General features: G+C 33.4%; 3 protein-coding genes across 3 annotated transcripts; 2 read left to right on the forward strand and 1 right to left on the reverse strand.

Moving 5' to 3' along the window:
* The first annotated feature begins 5,252 nt into the window (after positions 1–5,252).
* LOC108450076 (uncharacterized) lies at positions 5,253–11,458 on the forward strand. The gene is made up of 16 exons (XM_017747521.2): positions 5,253–5,664; positions 6,065–6,144; positions 6,295–6,416; positions 6,765–6,815; positions 7,315–7,434; positions 7,514–7,633; positions 8,119–8,260; positions 8,489–8,659; positions 8,785–8,940; positions 9,050–9,156; positions 9,580–9,670; positions 9,838–9,979; positions 10,062–10,218; positions 10,521–10,637; positions 10,726–10,852; positions 10,969–11,458. The coding sequence occupies exons 1-16, from the start codon at positions 5,583–5,585 to the stop codon at positions 11,209–11,211; spliced, it is 2,028 nt and encodes a 675-aa protein (XP_017603010.1). The 5' UTR covers positions 5,253–5,582; the 3' UTR covers positions 11,212–11,458.
* An 853-nt stretch (positions 11,459–12,311) lies between these two features.
* Positions 12,312–17,586, forward strand: LOC108453381 (probable rhamnogalacturonate lyase B). The gene is made up of 15 exons (XM_017751451.2): positions 12,312–12,575; positions 13,310–13,431; positions 13,552–13,611; positions 13,698–13,817; positions 13,906–14,025; positions 14,138–14,279; positions 14,364–14,534; positions 15,086–15,241; positions 15,326–15,432; positions 15,518–15,608; positions 15,709–15,850; positions 15,935–16,091; positions 16,313–16,429; positions 16,648–16,774; positions 16,876–17,586. The coding sequence occupies exons 1-15, from the start codon at positions 12,534–12,536 to the stop codon at positions 17,119–17,121; spliced, it is 1,920 nt and encodes a 639-aa protein (XP_017606940.1). The 5' UTR covers positions 12,312–12,533; the 3' UTR covers positions 17,122–17,586.
* Positions 17,368–17,974, reverse strand: LOC108453380 (uncharacterized). Its single transcript, XM_017751450.2, has 2 exons — positions 17,697–17,974; positions 17,368–17,594 (listed from the first exon to the last, which is right to left on the reverse strand). Exons 1-2 carry the CDS (start codon positions 17,871–17,873, stop codon positions 17,469–17,471), a joined length of 303 nt encoding a protein of 100 aa, XP_017606939.1. The 5' UTR covers positions 17,874–17,974; the 3' UTR covers positions 17,368–17,468.
* Between the last annotated feature and the right edge of the window lie 1,295 nt (positions 17,975–19,269).

Here is a 19,269-nt window from a genome sequence, read left to right on the forward strand (position 1 = left end):
ACACAATCATGTAATCATACCATGAACCTCAAAATAATAATAAAATTTTTTTTTACCCTGAATTTGTGGTTTCGCAACCACTGTTCCGTTTAGGCCCTATTTCGGAATGTTACACATTCTAAATGAGCTAGAGATTTTAGAAGTTAAGGAAGATCCACTACACTTCAAATTGGTGTTAAGGTGGTAGAAGCCGATCTAGGCAGTCATACACTCCAATAGTGAGAACAGATCAGCCTGGTCGTACTATTTGGATACCACAGTACGATTATTGTGGAAAGAGTCATAAAGGAGAGTGTTGGCATATGACCGGAGCATGTATTAGATGTGGTTCGATGGAGCATTATGTTCGAGATTGTCTGAAGTCGATTGATGTTACTTCTATGTCATTTCAGAGATCAACTTCTACACTTCGAGGTCGTGGTAGTACCTGAGGTCGTGTTGGTGGCATAAACAGTCAGAGGAGAGTCACTGATTCATCTGCGAGTCGTGCAGAGACTACCATTCCTGCCACAGTCTATACTGTCAGGACCAGAGGGGAAGGTGATTGTAACACCCCTAACCCGTATCTGTCACCGGAACGGGATTACGAGGCATTATCGACATAGACAGTTCAGAACAGACTTTCATTACAGAGTAAATCATCTAATAATTTTTTTTAAACCAAAATAAAATGTTTCAATTATACCATATTTGTAATTATTCGAATTACTGTTACTCAATACAAACAATTAATCATAGAAATTAAATGCTCAACTCATAATCCATTGTGTTCATTTCATATTCAAATCATATAAATAACTTAATATTTTTAGCATTTGAATGATTTACATGTGAAATAATTTATCTACTTACTAATTAGTTGCACATAATTTAAAATACAATTGCCGAATCACAAATCTAACATTTTAATAAATCTAATTAATATACCAAGTCAACTCTACTTGTCTATTTCAATATGTTAACAACCATGACCTATGTGCATCTATATAAACACATACTTCGTTATGAAAATGAATTAAAATAATAAATCTCATTCAAATATATATAGATATTTCATTATCAACTCATTTCTAGACCGTCTTGATACCAATTTTAATAATAAAACATATCGAAATTTATCATACGCAAAAGTATAAATATATAAATATATATATCATTAGCGAATATACATACATGCCATTTACCAATTTCCAAGCAAATTTCACAAGTCAAATTATATATCAAGGTTTGTGTCAATACGATACACCAAATAGCTAATTTTACTATATAGCAAAATTATCACATAACTTAACCAAAACATGTACCGAATATCACACATTAATCCATTTTCAATCTTAGTTACCGAATTCATCTATTCATGATGTCATACATTTCATACACATTTCTTATGTTAATAAAACACACATTACCTTTAGACATGATCAACTAAAGTCATTCATTAAACATATAACTTAACAAATATATCAAACACCTCACACATACCTATATATATATGTATGCCTAAAAACATATATATGCAAGTGCCGAATCATCAATGAAACATATTCATTATCCAAATCCAGCATTTATCCGAATTCACTTATCAATCCAAAATAACTATTAATATCTAATGCAAAACATACGCACATCATTTTTATCATGAGTAACCTAGCAAATATATTTTATAATTATGTATATACCAATACCGACTAAACCAAATCACATCCAAAACCATCAACCATATTCCATGCATATAACATATATGATCATGACTAAATTCATATATTCACTTATCATATTAGCCATTTTTGCATGGCTTAATATATACACATGTTATACCTATCCAAATATAACCTAGCTTATACATGCCATAGATCCAAGTTTAAACTTATCATGTACCAAAAACAGTCGATAGTGTGATAGACTTTGCTGACGATCCCCGAGCTCGTAACTTGATCCAAAATCTATAAAACAGAAGCACACATACACACAAAGTAAGCTTTTATAGCTTAGTAAGCCATAAGCAAATAAACAACCCAATGATATTATCAACTTAATTAAACTAAACCAAATTATATTATCAATATCACATTTAGTTTAAACATATAAAGTTCATAATTATTATATATATATCTTCATTCATAAATGTCACCTTGGCCGAATGCTCATATAGCCAAATTAACATATTATCATTCAACTTCCAAAGCCAAATAGTCGTTATAAAACCTAGTCCACATATACTCAAATGTATAAGCTCATGTATTCAAATATAACTTCATATACATATACTAGTTACGTGGCCAAATACACCTGATCATTCATGCACATAATTAAGATTCATTTCAATAATATTTACAAGGCCAAATACACTTACCTAGTTCACATATATTATTCATTTGCATTACACATAATTTGTAGCAAGTATTAAGTTACTTACTTACCTTATTTTAAGTAGACAACAAGCTAATTCATACCTGGTTATTAGGTCATTTTACACATTCGATCACAACTTATCTTTGCCTGATGAACCATTCAGAATTGGATAAGACACTCGGATATTCACACATAATACAATGCCAACGTCCCAGACGTGGTCTTACATGTAATCACATATCGATGCCACTGTCTCAGACAGGGTCTTACTCGTACATATATATCGGAGTCACATATCGATGTCATGGTCTTACTCGTACATCACATATCAGAATCCTATGTCATGACATATGTATCCCAGCTATTCCTAAGGTTCATACGGGGCTTTCGGACGTCGTAACTCGGTCGAAACGAATACATGAACATGGTTACCAAGCTTGTACACATTCAACATTTGCATATATATATTCTTACATTTCATTTCAGCACATATAATTTGCATTTAATTAAAATTAAGTGCGTCTATTTGCTTATAAACTTACCTCGGACGATGTAAAACGGAATGAGACGGTTAGTCGACAACTTTAGTTTTCCCCCGATCCAAATTTGATTTTCTCTTTTCTTGATCTAAATTAATATAAATTAAATTTATTTAATCAAATATTCAATTAAATTCATCCAAAAACACATAAATGGGAAAATTACACTTTTACCCCTGACATTTCATATTTTTCACAATTTAGTCCCTATTTTACAAAACACAAAATATTCAAAATTTGAATACACCCATGTTAGGCCGAATTTTACCCATATTCATATAAGTCCATATATTTCATTTATTTCACATTTTAGTCCCTCAATTTATTATTTTTGCAATTTAGTCCTAATTACTAAAAATCATCAAAAATTCCAATACAAAACATGTTAATCTATCACATATCTTTTATTTTCTACCATCAAACAACAAAAATCACAAGATTTCAACAATGGCATAACTCAAAATATTCACCAAAATAAAAAATTCAAGCATGGGTCTTGTAGATAACTTAACAACGATCTCAAAAACGTAAAAAATATAAAAAACCGAGCTAATTACATACCTTGATTGAGCTTAGCAAGTTGCCGCACCCTTAAAGCTTTCTTTTCTTTCTTATTTTCTTTTGCTTCGGCAATAACAAAGAACATGCATGGTTGTTTTTATTTTATGTTTTAATATATACATATTATTACTTATATTATAATTTTAATCATTATAATATTATTTTCACCCACTAACTAGTGACCGAATGTGTCCATGCCAATTTCAATGGTAGAATTGTATTATAAATACCCCACATTAAAAGAACAAAGCAATTAGACACTTTAACAATTAGCATGCAAATTTTACATTTTATGCGATTAAGCCCTTTTATTAAATCGGGCACTCAAACGACAAAATAAAAATTTCACAGATATAAATTCACACATAATAAATACAGAAAATAATTTTAAAATATTTTTCTGACTCGAATTCGGGGTCCTGAAATCACCGTTCCGAATAGGGTCTAAATCGGGTTGTTACAGTGATGCCACCGATGTTGTTTCTAATTTTTTTCTCTATTTTTTGTATCTATTCATGCATTGATAGATCCAGGTTCTACACATTCATATATGATAATTGGATTGGTTAATATAGAGAAACTAATTGTTGAGATATATGAGGTTAGAATTAATGTTTCAAATTTGATGGGACATTCGGTGAAAGTATACCAAGTATGTAGGCGGTACCCTATTGAGATTCAGGGTAAAATATTTTTGGCCGATTTACTATTGATGCCATTTGATGAATTTGATGTAATTTTGGGAATGGATTAACTATCAGAGCATGGTGTAATTCCTGATTGTCGGAAGAAAAAGTTTCAGATACAGGATTAAATGGTGAAGAGATGGAAGTGAAAGGTGTGAAACCAGTTGGTCTTGCCCTAATAATCTCAGCAATAAAGGCAGATAAGTTGATTAATCAAGGTTGTGAAGCATTTCTTGCTTATGTCATAAATTCGACTGCGAAAAGTCCGAAATTGGAGGAAATTCGTACAGTGTGTGAATTTTCAGATGTGTTTCTGGAAGAATTACAAGGACTTCCGCATGATCGAGAGGTGGAGTTTGCAATTGAAGTTTATCCGGGAACTACTCCAGTATCTATTGTCCTTTATCGCATGTCGCCAAAAGAGTTGAAAGAATTGAAAGTACAATTGCAAGATTTATTAGATCGAGGCTTTATACGACCCAATGTATCACCTTAGGATGCACCAGTATTGTTTGTAAAGAAGAAAGATGGTTCGTTGCGATTGTGTATCGAATTATACCAATCGCCATTATTTATTTTTCTCTTGCTACTTTTTCTAAACTTGAACTTTTTATTTTTTTTCTTTTTCCCTTAATATGATGTCATGGCATTTTCTCCAATTAAAAAAAGAAAAAAAAATCTCCCATATTCAATGTGTTAAACCATCTCCTAAGTTTTAGTTTTAAAAATATTTATAAATATAAGAAAAAATTTATGAGTATTCGCGGTGCATTCTAAATATATATATAAATATTGCTATCATATAATGTAATATTATTTATTTAATTTTCCTTTTCGTATTTGGCCGAACTCAGTGAAACTTAATTTCTCACTTTGATATATAAATTTCATTTGACCCATTTTAATATTTAAAGTATTATTTCATTATAATTTTTAGTCTAATTATTAAGGTAAGTTAAAATGGTGGCTATATTAACCAAAAAAACACTAAATATATTATATTTTTTTATGTATCTCTTACATATTGATTTATATTTTATAATTTCTTAAAGTTTATATATATTTGAAGAAGGAAATTTTAATATATATTTTACCAAAAAAAAAAAACGTCACAGTTTATCGGCTAAAACAACCATAATTTTTTGTTAACTTCTTTTAAAAATTGGAGCAATGTGTAACTTAAGCGTTTAATGAAACAGAAAGGTATTCGTTTTCTATTTCCTTCGTGAAATCAAACACGCGCCTTCAGAGGTTAAACCCTTACCCGCTACGTAACTGTCTCCGGAGACCAATCGCTATAGCAACCGCTAGCTCTCTCAATCGCCTACGGCGGTCGCTTCAACGTTGAAATTAATTCCGATCAACCGATCACCGCCATCACCGCCGTTTCTCTCTCGTACGATGGAACTTACAACCGCCTGATTCCGTGACAGACTGATCGTCCATGACGAGCAAAGTGCGGAGAATCATAGATTGTTTCAGTGACTGTAGTGGCTGTAAAACATGTAAAGGAAATGCAAGGCAAGGTAATTCAAAATTTAAAATTCTTATTTTCAATTTTATCGTGACTGGAGATTTTTATTTTATTTTCAAAACTACTCCTTGAAATGAAAATGAGGTACATCTTCAATGAAGAAAGGGAGTGGCAATAGTAAATGCTCGACGTGAAAGCAGCAAAGCCAAGTCTTGATTATTGATAAAGATCCTATATTCAAAATTTACATTTATGTTTAGACATTTCTATTTATGATATATTTGCTTTAGGCTTGTTACTCTTACATGCTTATCCTAGTTTAAGAAGATATTGGTTTGTTCTCTAATCAAAAGCCTCAAGAAATTTCTATCTTTTTCATCGATTTATTTCTCTATTTGGATAAAATTTTTAATCGTGTCATAAAGCTGTTTCTTTACCCTTTGTATTTCCAGATATGTTGAACATGAATCAGGATACAAATTGTGACCCAATGCTGACTCAGGGAGTCCGACTGCATATTCAAGACCGTTATGTAAGTTAATTTTGTTGTCTGATTTTTCAACTTGGATTCCAGAAATTGATGGAATTGGATATGCGTCAACACATGAATGGTTGGCATCTTATGGAAATTTACATTTGATTGATTTGAGTTGGTTGTGATTGTGAATGGTACTTTGTGCAGGTTGTAATGGATAATGGCATAATTCAAGTCTCACTATCAAAACCAGGGGGTATTGTTACGGGAATATGGTATAATGGGATTGACAATTTGCTTGAAGTTCGAAACAAGGAAACTAATAGAGGGTGTGTAGTATTATAGCTACTTTACTTTTCCCCTAGTTGTTTCTGCTTGTGATGGTTAAGGATCTATAAACATAGAAGTAATTTGGAGCATAACAATATAAAAAATTAATTAATAGGAAATTCTGAACATGGAATTAATGTAATTAAATCAAGATACTAAGTTAGACTATGCAGTTTAAGGGCAAAGAACTTCTAGGCATCTCAGGAATATTATAAGCAATTTTCCGTAGTCCTCATATGGAGGGTTTGTTACATACTTCCTTGTGTATTATATTAATTTTCTTTCTTAATTAAATCATAGCTAATCAGACCTTTTCTTCCTATTTGACTAAAAATTTCTGATTGTAGGTACTGGGACCTGCACTGGAATGAAATAGGAGGCAAGGGAATATTTGATGTGTATGTACATTTTCCTCTTGTCTGCATATGTGACACATAATGTAACAATTCAACCTCCTTTCATTAGGACAGATTTTGATTTCAAGAAATGCTTTTCTTACCATTTGGAGTGCCAAATGGCTTTCCCATATATTTGTTTTTCAAAGCAAGATGGATAGGAACTACATTGCAATAGCATTTATATATATTTGACTGAGAAAATTGGTTGATCCAAGAATTCTGAAATTATACATAATTGTTTTCATGCTAACAACATTCTCTGCATAGCATGGTTTCTTTCTCTATATCTCAAGAGTTTTGTCATTATTGTTAGCTTGCGGTTCCCTTTCAGACAACTATTTCTTCTTTGCTTACGAAGTTTGGTTCCTACCATTTCCCTTTAGGTCTTTTCATTAGGATCAGCTAAAACTAATTCTGATTGAGTACACTTGATTTTTTTATCATAAAATAATTACATCATGGCTAGCTAAAGTGTGAAGCAAGAGTTATTGCATTGCAGGATCCAAGGAACAAGTTTTAGAGTTATAGTGGAAAATGAGGAACAAGTTGAGATCTCATTCACAAGAACTTGGAATCACTCCCTGGAGGGCAAGTACATTCCCCTAAATATTGATAAAAGGTCCTTGCTTAAACCATATATTGGTTTGCTACTGAGATTTTCTGCAACAAAATTATAAATTTTGATAATCTTTCTCCAGGTTTATAATGCTTCGTGGTTCATCTGGCTTTTACTCCTATGCCATCTATGAGCATTTCAGGGAATGGCCTGGTTTTGAGCTTGGAGAAACCAGAATTACTTTCAAGCTCAGAAAAGACAAGTAACAAATTCATAGCATGTTCTTCCCTTTAATAATTACCGTGCTTAAATGATGGATTTCTTTAAAAAAACCTACAATTTCAAGTGAAAATTTGAAATTTTCTTTTTCTTATTCCGGAAATGCTATTGTAAGAAATATGCCTTCTATTCCTGTCAATCTGGAGTTTGATTCAATTATAGACAAAACTTAGTTGTTAGTTTTCTTGAATTTATTTTGACTCTATTGATTGACTCGCTCAACTATAATTTTCCATTTTAAGAATTATGTTTCCATGGCATGTTATAGATAACTTCCAGTTATTGTTTAATGCTGATGCAAGCCACTAATCCTAGATAGGTTTTGAAATGGATTGAAGTGCTGTATGGGACCTCAGTTTGATTCAAACATAAGTAGAATCTTTTAGTCATCGATGTATGGTTTGTAAGTGAAGTAATTTTGACTAACTAAAAATTGGTTGATTGTATGGACTTCTGAGTTTATCACAGGTTTCAATACATGGCTGTAGCAGATAACAGGCAAAGATACATGCCCTTCCCTGATGACCAATCAAATGGAAGAGGCGTACCTTTGGCTTATCCAGAAGCAGTCCTACTTGTCAATCCCCTAGATCAGAGGCTAACAGGAGAGGTATTTCTTCCATCCTCATTCTCCTTGTGTAATTTGTCTAGGCTATTTTCTCCATTATCTTCAGTAACCGCTTTTCAATTAAATTGTTAGACAATTTAGTCCAATTTGGCAAAGTTTAAATGTTTCTTGTCCTTGTTAACTCGAGATTTCTAGCCCTAGCATGGTTAGATATTAGAATTGCTTTTTCCATATGTGTGTGCTTGTTTGATATGACTTCTTGATTTATAGGTGGATGACAAGTACCAGTATTCATGTGAGAATAAAGATCTTCGGGTTCATGGTTGGATCTGCTTTGATCCACCTGTTGGGTTCTGGCAAATCACACCAAGTGATGAGTTTAGATCTGGTGGACCTCTTAAACAGAACCTAAGCTCACATGTAGGACCCACCACTCTGGCTGTAAGTGCCTTGTTTTGGACAACAGTATTTAGTAAAATTTTGACATCACTTTGTTTTTATCTCGCATGTTATTCACCACCATGATCATAAACTCAAGTTACATTAACTCTTGGCCTAATCTGCAGATGTTTCTTAGTTCACATTATGCTGGGAAATATATGGTTCCACAATTTGAAGCTGGGGAGCCATGGAAGAAAGTTTTTGGCCCTATTTTTATGTATTTTAATTCCGCAGCCTATGGAAATGACCCACTTTTGCTGTGGGAGGATGCTAAGATCAAGGTTTAATATTGGAACCTCCATATACATTTTTCTGCGAAACAAGCTGAAATGCTTTGTATTTTTGTATTGCCATTTTTTTGGAGAAGATAATTGTATAATTGATCTACAGATGATGGTTGAAGTTCAAAGCTGGCCATACAGTTTCCCTGCTTCGGAGGATTTCCCGAAGTCTGAACAACGGGGTAATGCTAATGGCAGAATATTAATCCAAGACAGGTATGCTGCAAATTAAATTTTACCTTTTCATTCACTTAGTTATCAGAGGTTCGTAGAGCTCATGCGAGAAACATGATTTAGATGGACAGACTTTTCAATAGATGCTTCTTTATCAGAAAAGTGACAAGATTATTCATAGCAGTCATGTAATATCAAGAATAACTGCAATAGTCACACTGTGACTGTTACTGCAGTTTCCAAGTTTGTAAAGTACGAAAATAGCTAAAATGCTTTGATGTTCAAGAGTTCCTCTTTTGTTTTATCCACTCATGTTTTTTGCACCATCAAAATGAAATATTGATTCCTATTCTAGTTTTTCTTTATAAGAAAATGTAATGACTACTTTTTCTTGTTAGGCAATTCTTACTTGTTCATCAGCAACTAATCTAGCTCCTGAAACATATGACGTATTACTTTGTCTAGGTATATCAGCAATTACTGCGTAATAGCTAGTGGTGCATATGTTGGCTTGGCTCCTCCAGGAGACGCAGGATCATGGCAAATGGAAAGCAAGGTAAGATTGCTTGAACTCATATTATAATTCCATTTAGCATGCAAAAGTAGCTGATACCTTTGTCCTTCATTCCTTTTCTGTTGACATTTAAGATTTGTGCTTGTAGTTTGTCTTGAAAATGCCACACTCTTCAATATAGTGATTTTTGCTATTATACTTCTGATTAGAACTATCAATTCTGGACCCAAGCAAACGAGGATGGCTTTTTCTCCATTAGAAATATACGCCCTGGTGACTATAATCTGTATGCATGGGTCCCTGGGTTTATTGGAGATTACCGGCACGAAGCTGTCATTACCATAATCTCAGGTAAATGTTTGTCATACTTTGATTTAGTAATTAGTTTGCCAATATCACAATCATGATATGCTTTATATAATACGTAGTACAGGTTGTAACATTGAAATGGGTGATGTGATATATGAACCTCCAAGAGATGGACCAACATTGTGGGAAATAGGCATCCCTGATCGGTCAGCTGCAGAGTTCTATATTCCTGATCCTGATCCGAAGTATATCAATAGGCTTTTTGTCAACCATCCTGACAGGTTAGCTGCACTCTTTTGCAATCTCAAATCTATTTTATGAACTCAAAAGTTTTTACGTTGAGCAGAACCAATTCTTTTGCTTTATCCTTTCAAAGGCTCAATAGTATTTGTCCTATCTGTTTTTTAAATAATTTTTTGCGTATGATCACACCAGATTTGGGAAGAAAAGTCTCCTGCCTGGAACCTTCCCTTATGGATATCCTCTCTCGAGTTTACTTATTTGATATGCACAGTCCTTAGAATTTGCAGCTATGCGAACTCAATATGTTCTCAGTTATCATTTTCTTTTCCTCCACTGGTAGGTTTAGGCAGTACGGGTTGTGGGAGAGATATACAGAACTATATCCTGAAGGAGACTTGGTTTACAAAATTGGGGTTAGTGACTACAGGAAAGATTGGTTCTTTGCACAGGTGGTCAGGTACACTGATACAGCTTTTAACATCATTTTTTGTTTTATGTTATCTGTCATTTTCTCAAGATTAGAGAATTATTTTGAAAATTTTCAGGAAGATAGGCGATAATGCATATCAAGGAACTACATGGCAAATCAAGTTTGAACTCGATAATGTTGATCGGAATGGTATCTACAAATTGCGAGTGGCACTTGCATCAGCTACTCTAGCTGAATTGCAGGTAAAAAACTACACTACATTGCTGATGGGTGATGCCAGTGAAAATCTTTGGTCATTTAATTCAGTTATACAATGAAATCACTATTTTCTTTTATCAAAATCTTTCTTTCACTCTAGGTTCGGGTTAAGGACCCAAATTCAAATCGGCCTCTGTTTACAACTGGACTGATAGGGAGGGACAATGCAATAGCGAGACACGGGATTCATGGGATCTACAAGCTGTACAATGTGGACATACCTGGTACTCGATTTGTTAAAGGGGAAAATACCATCTTCTTTAAACAACCAAGATGCAACAGTCCTTTCCAAGGATTCATGTATGACTACATCCGGTTAGAAGGTCCCTCAACTCCATGTTAATTCAGGATTCTGTTACACACTTTTCTATATATTCATCGTTACCATTCATATATGTAGGATCCGTATAATGTTATATTTGTGAATGATGATTAGTGATGTATTGAAAAGGAATAAACTACAAATTGATGGAAGAGAGCCAGATTTGTCCGTAGCTAAAATATTTTATACATATATGTAATGTACTTGTTTTATGTAAAAGAATAGTTCCTTTTATCAGAAAATAAGCAGGTGCTGATGTTTCTGGCAAGATTGGTTTCTTTTCTGGATTTCTTTTGCGGTCTAAACTTCTTAATGTTTTTGAAAAACCAGCCATGCCAAAATATAATCAAAGTCCTCAACTACGAACTAATTTTGTACCCAAAAAATTGAATTTACTTGAACAGATTTTTTAAATATATTTATTATAAGAATAATAAGATAATAAATATAACTTTATTTTCTAATTAAAAATTGAGATGACTCGAGCACTTTATTTTTGTTTCAAATTAAGTTTAAATACTTGAATTAAATTCTCAAGTCTCAAAGCAAAACTAGAACTTTTTTTTTTTTTGTAATTACTCGATAGTATTTATAATCTTTATTCCTTCTTGTTGTTGTTTTCAAATTGTAAAATCTCATTTTTATTTAAAAGAATATAGAGCCATGATGCGCGTAGGAGCTCCAAAGTTTTCTATTTTCATTGCATGAAAGGATGGTACCCAACTGCGGCATGTAAACAGGAGCTACTTAAGAAATTGTTTCAATATCATTGCACTTTTGCTTGCCATTTATTTTTTGAAGCATTCATTTATGGATTTGATCTTTTGCCCCTTCAAATGGTTCCTTGATTATTGGCTGATACACAGAGTTTCCTTGAGCTCCCAAATAACATATAGGTCCATGTTGAGTCACGTAAAGAGGTTTTTGATAATTTAAGATGCGCAGATTTCCTACATTAGCTTGGCTTGTTAAACAGTTACCATGTTTGTCGCCTTAGGTAAACCTCACACGGAAACATTGGGATATCTCCCAATCATGTTAAAACTTGCAAGTATGCTTCGATTTCTGATTTCTTCAAAATCATTATAAAAAACTTACCAACTCCAGTTTGCTATGAAGGAAAGAAATAATGGTTTCCCAAAGTCAAAAACAAAAAGTAGGTGAAATAGATTTCTTTAAGCATTTACCAACTAACATATCCAGGAGGGTTTCTGATTGTACCATTAGGCATGAAGTTTCACCAATGTTTAGCGCTTATATATATGGTTTAGCATTTTCCTCTTCTTTCTCGGAAAATTCAAAGCTTTGCTGAAGTAAATTCCAGAGCTAAGACAAAGAAAACCATGTCATCACCAGGGGTGCAGCTGTATATTCAAGATCACTACGTAATTTAATTATTTTTCTTTCTTTATTATAATGTTTTATTGTAATACTTTTTTATCTTTTAGGTAGGGTGAAAAGAAAATTAAAAATATAAAAATAATAAAAATGAAAATATATATTTCTTTCCATTAAAGTACTATTTAAAAATATTTTTTTAAATATGCATAACTTTGTACACTTAGGTCTTACATTTTCTCAGTCACTTCAAATTGGAATTATTTATTTTTATTCTCCGGATAAAAATTTTCCTATTTTCCTTTTCCTCACTTTTCTTTTCTAAAATAGACATTCAAAATTAATTTTCTTTTCGTTTTTCCGCTCTCTTCTTTCCATCCTTTCAATTTTTACTTTGTCAAGCACCCATAGTTCTTCTGATCAATGTGCCAGTTTGAAAATGGTTAGAATAAAGGTACAAACTATGTTATGTGGATTTAGGTATAAGTGTAGATACGAGAATATGTTCCACATGGATATGTTCAATTTTTTTTTATGTTTCTTTTTTAGGTATTAAAATAGTATGATTTGGAAGGTAATATCATTCCTCTATCCAAATCCAAATATGCATCAGACATAAATATTTCAAGAAAAAATAAAAAATCAGAGCAACATAAGTCACAAGGGTAATTTGATCAAAACTAGCAATGCCCCTTAGAGGCTAAGAAAGAACTTCATAGCCAATGTACTTGAAAAGTTTGAATAAAGTGCTGTTTAGTTATAAACGAGATAATTGCTGCAGGTGGTGATGGATAATGGAATAATACAAGTGACGATATCGAGTCCTGATGGAATTGTCACCGGGATACAGTATAATGGCATCGACAACTTGCTTGAAGTTGAGGATGAGGAAGTTCATAGAGGGTAAACATTGCCTCATAGCATCACCCATTGCTCTGTTTAGTTCTTGTCGTCCATTATCTTTTTTTTTTTTTTAAACGTTGTTCTTGTTACAAACAACTTATTTCCCTATGCCATTGGCAGGTATTGGGATCTAGTTTGGAGTAAAACAGGAAGTACAGGGACAACAGGAACATTCGATGTGTACGCCCATTATCCCGTTCTTATGCAGTGTTATCCCGATTCTTTATTTTTTTCTATATATGTCCCACATATGTGTCCAAATACAGGTTTAAAGGAACAAGTTTTAAGGTTGTAGTAGAAACCGAGGATCAAGTTGAGGTCTCATTCACTAGAACGTGGGATATCTCTCTCGAGGGCGGTGTTGTGCCTTTGAATTTAGACAAACGGTCCGTGCTTGCACCAAATATAGTTTGAGGCCATGCATTGTCAATCAACAAAGGCAAACTAAAACGATTTGTAATGATGGCTTTTCAGGTTCATAATGCTTCGAAATTCGCCGGGATTCTACTCGTACGCAGTTTTCGAACACTTAGAGGAATGGCCTCCGTTCAATCTTCCGCAAGTCAGAATTGTATTCAAGCTCAGAAAAGACAAGTAAAAAGATGGAGGCCATTACATGGACTCAAATGTTATTAGTTTGATATGTTTGAAAAAAAAGCTATGGTTGTCATCTGAAATATTGCATACTTTGGTACTCAAATGTTAGATTTCATTACATGGCCGTAGCAGACAACAGGCAAAGATTCATGCCCCTGCCGGAAGACCGGTTACTAGACAGAGGTCAACCTCTGGCAACCCCGGAAGCTGTCCTGCTTGTCAATCCGGTGGAGCCGGAGTTCAAGGGAGAGGTAAAAATCGATAGGCCTTAAAAGTCTCACATCATTAGATATTCATTTAGATTAATATATTTGGTCAATGTCGTATATGAGCAGGTTGACGACAAATACCAATATTCATCTGAGAACAAAGATCTAAAAGTTCATGGGTGGATATCATTGAACCCCCCTGTGGGATTTTGGCAAATTACTCCCAGCAGTGAATTCAGGTCTGGTGGACCTATCAAACAGAACCTGACATCCCATGTTGGTCCCTATTGTCTTGCAGTAAGTGAATCAATTAGCTATGTAAAGTATTAGTTAATGTTCTAGACATGACAACACAGTTCTCCAACGTTGGTAAAAGTACAATAGATGTCCCTATATTAACACTCTGATTGCATTTTGCTCTTTTTATTAAAAAAAAAGGTAAAATAGTCATTATATGTAAATTCAAAGAATAAATTTGTCATTTGTATTAAAATTTCATTAATTTGTACTATTAAAAATTGAGTTGGCTGACAAAATAACTTGATAATGACATGTGCAAATCACATGCCATATGTACCTCATGTTGATGTACATCGATCAAATTTGCTCCTGATTTAACGCACATGGATTAATTTGCTCATTTTTTTAGTAGCGGAAAAATGCATTCTCACTCTTAGTATGGGTGTCTCCATTATACTTTTACCCTCTAATGTTCCATAAATCCCTCCGATCTTGGCAAAGGTAGGATTTGATCTCAAGTCAATGAACATTACAGTGAACCATAGATTGGATTCTATTTGGTCCTTAATGATGATATACCTAATTGCATCAACTCTGTTTCAAACCAGATGTTTCTCAGTGCTCACTATGCTGGAGAAGATTTAGTGCTGAAGCTCAATCCAGGAGAGCCATGGAAAAAGGTTTTTGGACCAGTTTTCTTGTATCTGAACTCTGTCTCAAGTGAAGACAATGCCTTTTCCCTTTGGGAAGATGCTAAAAACCAGGTTTGAATAAGAAAAAACATTGAATCTTACCTTGTCTTTTTTGTTGGTACCAAAAAAAGAAAACTTATACAATTAGACCTTCAGATGCGAAGGGAAACCCAGAACTGGCCCTACAGTTTTCCAGCATCAGAGGATTTTCCAAAGCCAGATCAACGGGGTAAAGTATGCGGCAGATTAGAAGTTCAAGACAGGTTCCATTTTCTTAGTTTCTGTCATTTGCTTGTACTAATATCACTTGAAGTTCTATAAAGCTATATGAAAATCAACATTATTCAGGTATATTAGCTATGAACCCATCCCAGCAAATGGTGCTTATATAGGCTTGGCACCACTGGGCGATGTCGGCTCGTGGCAAAGAGAATGCAAGGTGATCAAGCTCTAAACCAAAAAAAAATTCATTACTTGTTTCACAAGCTTCTAATTATATATGTAAAAAAAATGGTATCTCATATCAAATGTTTGGCCAGGGTTATCAGTTCTGGACCAAAGCAGATGAAGATGGCAACTTCACAATTGATAATATAAGGACTGGGGAATACAATATTTATGCATGGGTCCCTGGTTTTATTGGAGATTATAAATATGATGTTGTGGTTAACATTACAGAAGGTTTTTCATTTATCATGAACAATAAGGAACTATACTGAATTGTTGTTGTGTATTTTATTTCATATCCAATGATATGCAATGCAGGCTGTGACATTAACATGGGTGATCTGATATATGAGCCTCTGAGAAACGGTCCTACGTTATGGGAAATAGGCATCCCGGACCGTACGGCAGCCGAGTTTTACATTCCGGATCCTGATCTCAAGTACATTAATAAACTTTATGTCAACCATCCTGACAGGTTAGTTGAATTACGTTGGTTTATTTAAGGTATCTTTGAACTTGTGATAAAATAGTACATTGCACCTTTAAAGAGAGAACTTAGATTAAAGTCTTAAAAATGACAGTGTGAACCGTTAACCGGATTAATTTTCTTGGTCATAAACAAAACATTTTATTGAATTGAAAGAACTGAATTCTCTTGGAATTCATTGGAAAATTCTAAATGTATGTGATGGACAGGTATAGACAGTATGGGTTGTGGGAAAGATATGCTGATCTTTATCCAGATGGAGACTTGGTTTTCACAGTTGGAATCAGTGACTACAAAAATGATTGGTTCTTTGCCCAAGTTAACAGGTTGACCTATTGAAGCTTTATTTTCCATTTTTTATTTATCTCTTAAAATATTCAATACATATCCGGTCATTGATATAAGAATATTATCGCATAACGCTCTGGAAACCTCAAAAATACATTAAAAAAAACCTTAAACAATGAACAAATACATATCCATATCCATAACCGGCACACCGGAGTTTAAAAGAATCATTAAAGTATGTTTAACCGCATAACAGGAAGAAAGAAGATGGTACATATGAAGGAACTACATGGCAGATCAAGTTCATGCTCAGAGATGTTGATCATACCGGAACTTATACATTGCGGCTGGCCCTAGCAACTGCTCATCTTGCTGAATTGCAGGTATATATATGCAGAACAAGTAATCGGTTTTACATATGTGCCTTAGCCATTTTCATTTTGTAGCTAGAATTTGAACTGCATTTTCAATTCCACAACAACAGGTTCGGGTCAACGATCCGAAATCAGACCCTCCTCTGTTTACAACTGGAGAAATCGGGCATGACAACACAATTGCAAGGCATGGAATTCATGGTCTCTACCGACTTTACAACATAGATGTGGCTGGAGTTGAGCTTGTTGAAGGGGAAAATATCATTTTTCTCACACAAGCAATGAACACTGACCCTCTTCAGGGGATCATGTATGACTATATAAGGCTTGAATGTCCCCCTTCAACTTCCAGCTAAGAGTATGAATTATAGCTTTAGATCCTTGAGTTCTCGAAATGTATTCACAAAAAAAAAAAAAAAAGGTTTGGGTGTGCTTCTATTAAGATGATTGTTTCATTTATGCATCCTAGAAAAATTCATACCATATAAATTTACTTTCAAAGGTCATATAATCAAATATTCAACTAAACTTCGAATCCCAGTACATATAAACCCTTTTTGCCCATTTCAATCCTTTTTGTTTGAAAAAAAAAACACAGCCAATTCTTTTATATCTACTTATTATTCATAAACGAAGAGGTTTTATTTACAACTGTACGAAAAGAAAGCAACATGTTACATGAATGTATTGTTATGTATTTCGATTACGTGGATTTGTATTTTTTTTTCTTGGTATCTTCAGCATCATCAGCTGCTTTAACCTGCATTTTTTGAGCTTGTAAATCAGCTATTGCCGCTTCCTGCTCATCTCTTGCTTTCAGCTTTTTTGCCTGCATCCAAAAAAAGGAAAAAAAAGAAAGAAGGAGTTGAATTCACCAAGATTGAAAATAAAAAGGGTGGTTCGATAAGGCTTTTAAGTTTTGCTTTTCTACCAGACCAACTAAGGTTGCTTTAACGTATCGAAATCCCTCTTGCAATGAAACTCCAAAAGCAAAGCAATCTTTCTTGATTCGCGACAACATCGTAGACGCCCCTTGCTCTCTGTTGCCGTCGGCAGTAGTGGTGGTTGTCGAAGTGCTTGACAGTGGCGAGTACTTCATCTCCTCCATGGCGGTTTGTATTAAAAAGGCGAAGCTCCGTTGGAGAACGGCAAGTGATGAAAACTGAAAACGAAGAGGTTAGGCAGCCTGATGGGCATGGAAAATTTTAACACGTCTGAGCCTATACGTGGCAGCTTCCGAACACGCCATGGTTAGTTGTCCGTCTTTTCTGTTTAGTTCCGTGATCGGCTTATTCGGCTCGCACCACGAGATGGGCCCTAAGCCTGATAAGAGTCCATATCTAATCTGGCCCTTGATGACTCAATCCACAAAAATTTTTTTAATTTAATAATCACATTATAAATTTTGATTATATTTGTTTTTTTGAAACAATTCTTAAAATTATCCATAGGCTCTCCTCAACAATAAATAAGAGGATAATGCGCTTCAGCGCACTCAAACTCACGTCCTCCTGCATTGACAACAATTCATGTGTCAATCAAATTAAAACTCAATAGACAATCCCCATCAAGTTATATTGGTAAAAAAAAGTTTAAATTCTTCTAGTAAATTTATACTTTGCGTAAGTTGTATATTTAGCACCTGTATTTTTAGAATTTAAAATTTTACTCTTAATTAAATGATAACTATTAAATTCATTAAGCTAAGTTCATTATTTTTAAAATTTAATGCGTCATAAATATTATCACATGTATAATGCTATATTTGTTTGTTATTTTCACATATTGCTCATAAAAATTAATTTATAGATTTAATGACTGTCATTTGTATTAAGGCTAAAATTTTTAAATTAAAAAATATAACTATTAAAAATGATTCAATTAGTGAATATGGACTAAATCTAATATTTTCTTTCACCTACATTATGGGTGTAATAAAATCTAATATAAAATAACATAACATATTTCTAATTAAAGCCACAAATTAATCAAATATTAACTCAGTTTAAAATATTCCTACAAAACTGAAAAATAAAAAGTAATCTAATAATTCTTAAATATTTTCTAGCAAAAAACTACAAAAGTTAAAAAAATCACTTTTCACATTTTCAACAAATACCCACCATTTTGACAAAATTAAAGAAAAAGTTACTAACATAAAAAAAAAAAGAAGCACTTCCTTTCACAAATTCAATAACTCTATAAATTTATATATTTTCTCTCAGCATTCTACAATTTTTTTACTTATTATTAGTAATTATTATTTAAAAAATTAAATTGTTTTTTGGTGCTTCATAAGACTACTTTCTAATAATAAAAAAATAACAATTTATCTTAATTTATTTTATTAGAAGGACATTCTCAATTTGGAGGTAGTAGTTTGGGTCAGATCCGTCAAAGCACAAGACTCGGCCCAAACCAATTCATCCTCTTCTGACTACGGAGAAAGAATAGAAGGGCAAAAACGTCATTTAATATATCTCAAATTGTCTCTCCTATATATA

The sequence above is a fragment of the Gossypium arboreum genome, chromosome 5, assembly GCF_025698485.1.
Source record: "Gossypium arboreum isolate Shixiya-1 chromosome 5, ASM2569848v2, whole genome shotgun sequence".
Lineage (NCBI taxonomy): Eukaryota > Viridiplantae > Streptophyta > Magnoliopsida > Malvales > Malvaceae > Gossypium > Gossypium arboreum.